The sequence below is a fragment of the Crinia signifera genome, chromosome 1 (genome assembly GCF_055691185.1).
Source record: "Crinia signifera chromosome 1, ASM5569118v1, whole genome shotgun sequence".
NCBI classification, from domain to species: Eukaryota; Metazoa; Chordata; class Amphibia; order Anura; family Myobatrachidae; genus Crinia; species Crinia signifera.
In genome coordinates, this window is record NC_139217.1 from 329,183,886 (window position 1) to 329,193,560 (window position 9,675).

At 39.7% G+C, this 9,675-nt stretch overlaps 1 gene segment (V, D, J or C); it reads left to right on the forward strand.

Annotated features, from left to right (window-relative positions):
* Positions 1 to 3,826: 3,826 nt before the first annotated feature.
* LOC146079250 (T cell receptor delta constant-like) lies at positions 3,827 to 9,332 on the forward strand. The segment is given in 4 exon segments: positions 3,827 to 3,923; positions 5,038 to 5,307; positions 8,369 to 8,428; positions 9,214 to 9,332. Coding segments are annotated over 4 exon segments (546 nt in total).
* The last annotated feature ends 343 nt before the right edge of the window (positions 9,333 to 9,675 follow it).

A 9,675-nucleotide genomic window follows, 5' to 3' on the forward strand; every position in this document is an offset into this window, starting at 1 on the left:
AAGTGATATTAAGCAGGGGAAGAGAGTGGTCCTCTTGGGAGCAGAGGACCAGCAGCAGAAGACTCCAATGCCTCCCAGAGTCATGACTCTGCCTGCAGCATACCTTCGCATCGCTGCAACAGTGGAGTGTGCACCTGTATTCTCTTTTTTTGTGTGTGTGTGAAGCACTAAATTGTGCTGGACCACAAGTGTCATTATGTTTTGAATTAGGGTTTTCAGACCAGCCCCCCATCCCCATAATGTTAACATTTCACCTTTCAGCATTCTCGTTGCCTATTGACATTTTAACAGTGATAACATTATAACTGTCAACATTATGATGTTGACAATTGTCATTGTTATCCTTTGACTGCATCCTGTCTGCAGGTTATATCCTCTCTTCTGGTTGGCCAAGCTTTTGTTATGGCTGGACAAACCCCCTATGATGGCAGGCCACACCCTGTAATCATGGGCCTCTACCACTGCATTCTCCCAGTGGGCCCATCCTCCCTTAGTTTGACACTGTCCTCCTGTGTGCTTAAGTCTACTTTGGCATATGTAGTCATCAATATATTTATTTAGAACATACCCAGTAAGCTAAAAATCTGTGAGAACCATCTGTATTTTCATTTGCATTCAACTCGAAATGAGCTCCAAAAGAATAATAATATAAAAGTATATATGTGAATAACCAGAACAAGGTCATATACTGGAAATTTTTGAGCAAAAAGCAAAAAATTATTTAATTCCTATTCATTTTAGTAGAGTTTACTCTTATTCTTGATAGCTTTATAATTGTCATACAACAGTTAACAATCGTTTATTATTAATGATCCTTGTAGAACTTTTGGCAAGAACCCAAAATGTCCATTTGGAATACTACACCCGTAATTCTCATCTGGGAGAGAACCCAGTATTAGGACAGACACGTTTCACTGTGTATGCCACTGAAGGACTGATATTTGGAACCGGAACCCAGCTTTATGTCTTGCCAAGTAAGTGAATTCATTGTATGTAAAGTGGGTTTTAATGTTTTACTTTATAACATTTCTGCATAACATAAAGATACACAGGATTTAATTAAGTAAATCCTTAATCTGAAACATTTAGTGATCTGATGATGAAATTAGTTAATAATACCATTTATTCTTGAAATGTTTTTAATAATTGTATTGCAGGTGGTTTATTTAGAGTTCTAATGTCACAGGAATATTAAACATATTAAGGTAATTTGCAGATAGAGTTGTTATTCTTGTAATATCAAATAATGGAGAAACAAGCAGATTTCTCAAATATATATATACACATATGAAGAACAATATTGTTTTCCATAATCACGGAGCATTTTGCATATTTTATCTGGTCTAAAAATATTTTTTATTGCACATTACCTTTATCTGATGAGCACGATTTTGGTAAAGTTAATGTTTGCAATAGAAACGTCCAATTAAAAAAAATAAAAAGCTTTTATGATAATTCAAAAATATCAACAATTAATGACCTTGCCTTGCATTGCAATGTGACCTTCATCTCGAGGCTGTTTCTCATCCCACTGTGAACTTTTACTCAGAGAGAATAATTACATTTCAGTTTGCAAAGGGCTTACCTTATTTTTAGGGCAAACAGCTTCTGTCTTGTTCCTCATTCAGATGTGCAGGATGTAGATTGGAGACAAGCTACTCCATTTGCTCCTCCAGTTGCCAGTCTGTCTCATTAATCCCAATGTTTTCATTGGTCTTGTATAATTTAGTGAAATTCCGTGTCCTAGGCTTCTGTGATATCATTGCTACCTGTTCCATTAAACGCATACAGTACGATACATGTCAGCCCTATTAATAGCAGAACAGGGTTGTATTGTTATCAACCAGCTGGTAACTATAAATTATACTGTAATCCTATTTTGTCAGAGTGAATGGAATTATACACTTATCATTTCTATACCTGTTGGTGGTGTATGGATGCAATTAATTAATAACCCTTGTCTATTAGACAAGCCAGGTCGCATCCTGGGTCCAGTCCAGGTAACTACCCAGAGTCCTGGGTTAGTCGACCCGCGATTTCTGCTTTGTACACGTTTCCACTAGCAAAAAACTAAGGTCGATGCAAATCCCCGCGCATTGAACCGGGCTATTTTTGCTACTGGAAAAGAGGTCTGACAGTCAAAATATGGATGGTCAAAGTTACTAACAACCATTGACAGTCAAAATACAGACACGTTCAAAATGGTGGCATTCATTATGCTAACTTGGTCAAAATGCAGGAATGCTCAAAATGCTCAACATTTCAAAAAGTCGCCATGAGTTTTTCATGATTTTTTTCATTAAACCGACATGTTCTTACTTCACGATTCAGCACAATCTCTCAGCAAACATCGAGGTGCACCCACTCAGCACACCGCAATGCTGTGTGCTGAACGATCATGCTGAGCGGGGCTTTGCCTATTTTCAATAGGTGAAGCCCCGCGATGTAGGGAAAGCCAGTGCAAGCACTGGCTGTCCTTGTGGTCGATTGCGATGCGCTGGACTGTGCTCGCCATCGCTGCAGGCCATGCATATGTGCTCCATTTCTAAGTGATCTAGTCAGATTGCATAGAAATGGGGCTTAAATCCCTGTGTGTATGCCCCATTAGATTAAAATAGTGTCATGCCATGCAAGGGGACCTTATGAGTTGTTAATGTCGAGACCCCAAGAAATTTTAACTTTTGACATTTCAACATTTTACGTGTCGATATTTGGACCGGATCAGCATTTTAACCATGTCAGCATAATTAATGTCAGTATTTTGACTGTCTGCCAATGCTTGTCGGTATTTTGACCATCAGTAGTTTGAATGTCGGGAAATCATAATGAAGCCTAATATATTCCTGTGTAGTAACTTCTACTGTATAAAGCACATATATTATGCCAGCAATGAGTTCTTATACATACTGTATACTTCCTGACATATAACAGTCTATACCGCATCCAGGATGCAGTGGTGATAAGGGGACCACATTAAATCTTCCTGTTACTGTGTGTAATGATTAGAACACATGCACACAGCCTGTACTGTAACTCCTCTACATTGCACTCAAACACAGTATCTGCACAACTTTTTAGGAAATATTTTTTAGAAATAAAGTTTTTATGTCTTATATATGCTCTATATCTGGGGTAGCCAACCCTAGTCCTCGAGAGCTACCAACAGTGCATGTTTTGCAGGTCTCCTCACAGAATCACAAGTGAGCTAATTAGCTCCATCTGTGGATCTATTTTAAAATGTGTCAGTGATTAATGAGTGCAGCTGTGCAGCAGCTAGGTTGTCTGGAAAATGTGAACTGTTGGTAGCTCTCGAGGGCTAGGGTTGGCTACCACTGCTCTTTATTATTTCTGTAGATAATACAACCTTTATTTAATGTATGCAAATATTTTGAATATTAAACTATAAAGACTGTCATTAGGTTTTGCTGACTACCTTCAGTGTTATAATGAATTCTGATCTATTATTATCGGGATCAGTATGCGTGACGGGCGAACTAGATGCCAGCAGTCAGAAGACTGAGAGTGGCATCCTGCTAAACAGAATCCTGACAAGGGCTGGGTATGCTTAATTTCTCCCCCTCCCCCCAATCCCAACTCTCCTTACCAGCAGCCGAACCATGACCACCAGCATCCCAATTGCTGGCATCATAACTGCATCTAAGGGTGTAACTACCATAGGTGCAAGGGATGCAGCTGCTATGGGGCCCAGAGCTGAAGGGGCCCATCCTTGCTGTCTAAGTAATATGTTTTACATACATTTATCACCATGAGTTGGTAAATGGGTGCCCTTACAAACTTTTGCTATGGGGCCTACTAATATCTAGGTATGCCTCTGACAGCATCCCCTATCGATTATCAGTTTCTTTTCAACAGAACAGGATCACGCTGTTTGTCCTTGTATCTGGAACTGGCAGTGCCACCAGGTGAGAACAGGGAGTCTTGCACTGTTTGTTTATTTATGTAAATATGATCAGAAATGTTCTGAAGCCAATTAGCGCTGACCACGGTGTTGATATATATGTGGTCATTGTGAAACCTGATTTGCTCTGCCCTTCATGACGTACAGTAGCTATACTGCTGGGCAGTGAAAATTTAAATGCATCTATTTTTGCCCACAGTACACATCTGCTTATGTATAGTCATATACAGTATACCATTAATTTATGACATTAGGGTACGGGCAAAATGAATAGTTCAAGGTACTGACATTTTAATTGGGGCTCTAAAATCAATCAGTGTAATTCACCCACCAGGTAGAAAAAAAATTATGTTTCCAAACTTTTAGTATTCTAAATCAGGGGTGTTCAACATGCCGTCCTCTAGTTGCTGTGGAACTACACATTCCAGCATATCTAGCTAAAGTTTCAGCATGTTCTAATAGAAAAACTGTGGCAGGGCATCCTGAGATCTTTCTTTCCACACATGCTGGAGGGCCACACGTTAAACAACTTTGCACTAAATCAGGGGTCCTCAGACTATTTTGCTCTGGGACCCCATCAGACAATAAAAATAATTACAGGACCCCAGCAAACCTCATCAGCCTGATGGTCAGCAACATGGAGTCATGACCCCATGCTGAGAAGGTGAGGACCCACTGTTTGAGAACCGCTGCACTAAATCAATCACGTAGGCATTATAGACTGACCAAAAACTCACAAATTTTGAGACGTGCCCTAGTGTCTATTCACAGCTGGTCTGCGTTCTGGGCGGGCAGAACGACCATTCAACAACAAAAAAACAGGATGGTCCCAGAAAAAGCGGGACAGTTGGGAGGTATGGTGTACAGTATTGGTTAAGTTTTCTATGAACCTTCTACCGAAAATGTCTGTGTTGTATCGCAATACAAATCAACTTTTCTTGTCAAAAAATTAAAAAACAGATAGATTTTTTTATACAAAGCACAGGAGTAAGAAAATGCAATGTCTAGCTGAATCCTCTAGTATTTTGTATAGTAATATTAGGATTGTGGGCCTGCTATATACTGTATTTCTAATGTCAGTGTTTGCTAAATCTCTATCTATGGTTTTCCTATACCAGGTAACAAAAATGTCACAGCTCCAATCATGTTTGTGTTGACACCCCAAGAAAAAGCCTCCTCCATTGCCTGCCTGGCAAAAGATTTCTATCCTGAAGGTTTTGAAATTTACCTTAATAATGTTAAACAAGAAAGGGTACCACTGAGCCTGTCCAAGGATGGACTGTACTCCTCAGCCGTTGTCATGGATACTCATTCAGATAACTATACATGCCAGGCCAAGCACCTTGGAACCCTGGTGACAAGTCTGGGGATTCCTTCAAAGCCCAAAGGTGATAATTAGCTGGTGTTATTTCTGCCTTTCCCTGTAACCTTATCAGTTTTATTTTAATGTTTATATTGATAGTTTACCGCACATGAACTACAAACCTGTTTAACATTCAAGCTTTTATAAACTAGAAACACAGAACTCATTGAAATCAGAAATGAACTAATTACATTCAAAGTATATGCAGTGTATAATGTAATATGGGCACCATGCATTAACATCAGCAAGGGAAATAATCAAGTATTATTTTTTACCTAGCATTGCCAGGAAATGCCTTGGCTATATAGTAGGAATGTTCTGGCCATAATACAACTCTTTATTGCCTATACAATGGGGATGCCCAGACCAGAGGACATCTTGTAATTTAAATTAAGTAGGTGACATCAGGGATCCTCTAGCGAGCAGTGCGATTTACTGGTTGAAAGTTTAATATTTTAAGCCATTGGCCTGCGGCAGATCAAGAAGATAGATCCAAAAAAGTGATCATAATAAGTCCCATACATGGCAGAAAAATATGGAGGGAATCCTTATTATTATTAGTAGTAATATTATTATTATTATTGTTATTATTATTATCAATTTTATTATTTCACACAAAGATTCATATAAATAATGACTATACATTTTATATCACAAACTGTACCCTTCTCTCACTGATAATTTATTAGTTATATTATTATATATATTAATATATGTTAAAACACCGGTTTGCTTTCCTCAATAAGGACCTTAATCAGATCCGTTCGCACCGGTCCCTACCTTCGCAGGGGGCCAATGTATTTCTGTGCATGTGCAGATGCAGGGTGCATGAGGCCATGGCAAACAAAATGGTCGCCAGGTGCACAAACCTAACATTGCATGTGGGGGGGGGGGCGGGGGACTCAGCGTTCCATGGGTGTTCCCATGAAAACGTTGGGAATTCCCATGGAAATCGCTCGGTGACGTTGGCCCGCCCATTTCCTCCAGAATATACACGCATAACTGAGTGACCTGAGAGTCACTTTTATTATACGTGCACTCACCACATCATTCGATGGTAGGCAACCATCGAATGATGTGAGTGTTCCCCCACAGCCTGTGAATGGATGTTTATGTTAAACATCCATTTGCAGCCAGTGTGTGCGAACAATGGCGGCCAGGCCACCATTTGCAAGGTGGGGTTGGTGGACTTGCAAGGTTGTGAATTTGCAGCCTTGCGAACCATCCAGAATGACCCCCTAAGTTCCCTTTTAGTAGGAACTAGACAGAATATACACAAAAATAGTGAGTTAGCTCCTCAACACACAATGTGTATAAGTCAGACCTTATTGGTCACCAAAGAGCCTATAGATCTATACTTGAAGGCCTTCAATTGAATACAATAAGAGGTTCAATTAAATTATTTTTAAACATGGTCATAAGTACGAAGTACGATATGCATTCAATAGCATAATTCCTTCTCCCCACTTCTTTTTGAGAGGAATGTGGATCCTGAGAAAACCCAACGCATTTCATCTATTGTCAAGACTTCATCAGGGGTATATCTATGAATGCAGAATATGTCACTTAAGACATTCATCCATGTATAAACACCCAGTATTTTGTACAATAGACATTCAAATGTATACAATAAAATATGTAAATAGGCTCATATGATGGCAGAAGAAATGAAAACAGGAAAAATGGGGAAAGATACAAATACATGGTCTTGTTAATCTTTTAAGAGACACATACCTTCAAATGAACACTAACATAATCAGCAATTGTATGTATGGGTCACCCATGTATACTTAAAAGTGATTGGAAGGGCCATTGATTCCTTAACATAATTGAAACAACCTATTAAAAATATGTGCATACTTTATTAAAATCATTAAAAGGATATTAGGATAACCTTGTTCAGGTGAAATCCCAGAGAGGGTAATTGTAACCTGATGAAAAGACACCATTATAAAGATATCGGTAGACCATATGGTCACATAATAGTAATTACCACATAGATCCAGATACAACCATCAAATGTATAGGTGGATTAATTACAAAATGTTTTTTGAGTAATCTAACTTTACTATTATAATGAAGACTCGGAGTAGATGGTTAGTCATTTCATAGAATTAGACCATGCTCATCATACAGCTGCCACATCTTATATACAGTATGCACAAACATCAGCACTAATTAATCCTGGTCAAGTTGAGAAATGTTTAACATGACATATAAATAATCTATACCCTTACCCCAAATTGGTCTCTGTTGCTCCTAAATTCCCCAAAACTGTTGGTGTTTAACTAGATACCTCCTTATATAGCAGGAGTGCTAATTACCTAATTTTATTTATTCTCTAATTGGTGAGTGATTAATAATATTAAATTATATTAAAATACGAAATTTGCTATAATTAAATAACCCATGTGCCTAATATACACTAGTGTTATGGTGATATTAGAATAGAATGTTTTTTAGAGCAAAAGCATAAAAAACGTGTTAATTATAAAACTGTCCCCTAATGCAAAGCGGTAGGGTAATGCAAGCCATAGCATTTCCTCCTCTGTATTCAATATACAGTAGTATCCAATATCCTTATCATGATATAGTGACAAATTGAAAGTATTATAATAAATATTTGTTCTTGTTGTCATGTGATACATCATAATCCAGTGCTTCCCAAACACTGTGCAATGGCACCCTGGGATGCCTCATGCCAAAAACAGGGGTGGCATGGGATGGTGGTCCAGGACCAACAAAGATTATTTACGGTCAATATAATAGGCAAAACCAGTGCTTGTGGGTTGCAATCATAATTTATTTAAACAAAAGCAAATGTTGTGTGTCACCACATAATTGAACCTAAGAATGACATCTAAACACAATATACTTAATTCAATATTTGAAAAAAATATTTTTGGCCTAGGGTTGCCGTGAAAAACAATTATACTCTTGGGGGTTATGATTCAAAAAAGTTTGGGAACCACTGTCATGAATGAATGAATGAAATGTGCAATAGATTATCTAAATTTCTTACCATGATATTTTGCAAAGCTTTAAATATTGTAATACATTTTAGTTTTTGTTGTCATGTGATACAGGTGATTATAATCAGTCTGGAGGAGAACAAAGATTAATGGGGAACGAATGTGGCATTTCCGGTCAGTGATACATACTCACAAAAGTTATTTAAATGAGGTATTGGCCAATTTATTAAGGAATATTTGTGAAGTAGACCACCAGGATGTATCTACAGGTTAATGGAAATATTTTCTGAAACCTGTGAGGGCTGCTTAATGGCTAAATTTGCCAAGCGCCCGGCAGATGATGATGGGCGGCAGCACTTCACTCCGGCTGGGCGGTACAGCGGGCGGCTCCATCTCTTCTGGCCGGACGGCGGCACCCAATGGGGCTCTGTAAGTTGCTGTGGGCGGTGGGGGCACCGCAGGTACCCCTCAGACCACGCGGACCGCACTGCTGCATAATACCCCTCCGCCGGATACCCCTCTGAGCGCGGCTTGTGCCACAGGGACCCCTCAGACTACACGGAGCCCCCCCTTCTGCATATAGCCGGGGGGGAGTTCACCTCCATCCGGGGGGGGGGGGAGCTGCTCCGAACTGTCGCCCTCCAGTGGCCGGCGCATTAGGCAAATTCCTAAAGCTGCTTAGTGGTGGCGCAGGCCCTGGCCATGGTTTATGACCGTGGCACCCCCACGAGGCCATGCCCCTTTCAGCAGAGGCCACGACCATTTTTGGGAACACCTCCACTGCTTAAGCGTACTGATCACCAAGGTAAAAATTTTGGGAGGTAAAGTGCAACATTCTGCATATTTATCAGATGGCAATGGAAAAACAGGAAGTGCATTTGCTGTACTTTGTATAGTCCTGTGCATGAATAAAGAAACAGTGCGAACATTTTTCTTCTAAAAACGTTGCTGTCTTCCAGTTCAGAGCAGTCCAAGAGTTAATATGTGCTCCTTAACTGTCCTGTGGATGAGGTTGCTGTTTGCTAAATCTCTGGTCTTCAACATGCTGCTGCTGACTGGGAAAGTCCTCATGGCCTAAGGTAAGAACCTAAAGCACATCCCGTTTACAATAAAGGCAACGGAAAAAGAGCAGAGTATATATGGGATAATGCCATACTTGCCTACTCTCCTGGAAGTTGCAAGGGAACCCTGATACTTCAGGTAGTCCCTTGTACCCCACGAAGAATGGGTGGATCTCCTGCATCCCACATAGGTCCTTGTGAAGTCGAAAGATGAAGAGATAATACTGGGAATCGTGGGTACATATGGATGGGACATGGCAAAAATAAGGGGAACTTCATCCCCGCCCCTTCCTTGTGTACCCACTATTCAAATTTTTTAAGATTTGCCCCTATAGCATAACAAACACATATTACCCCATA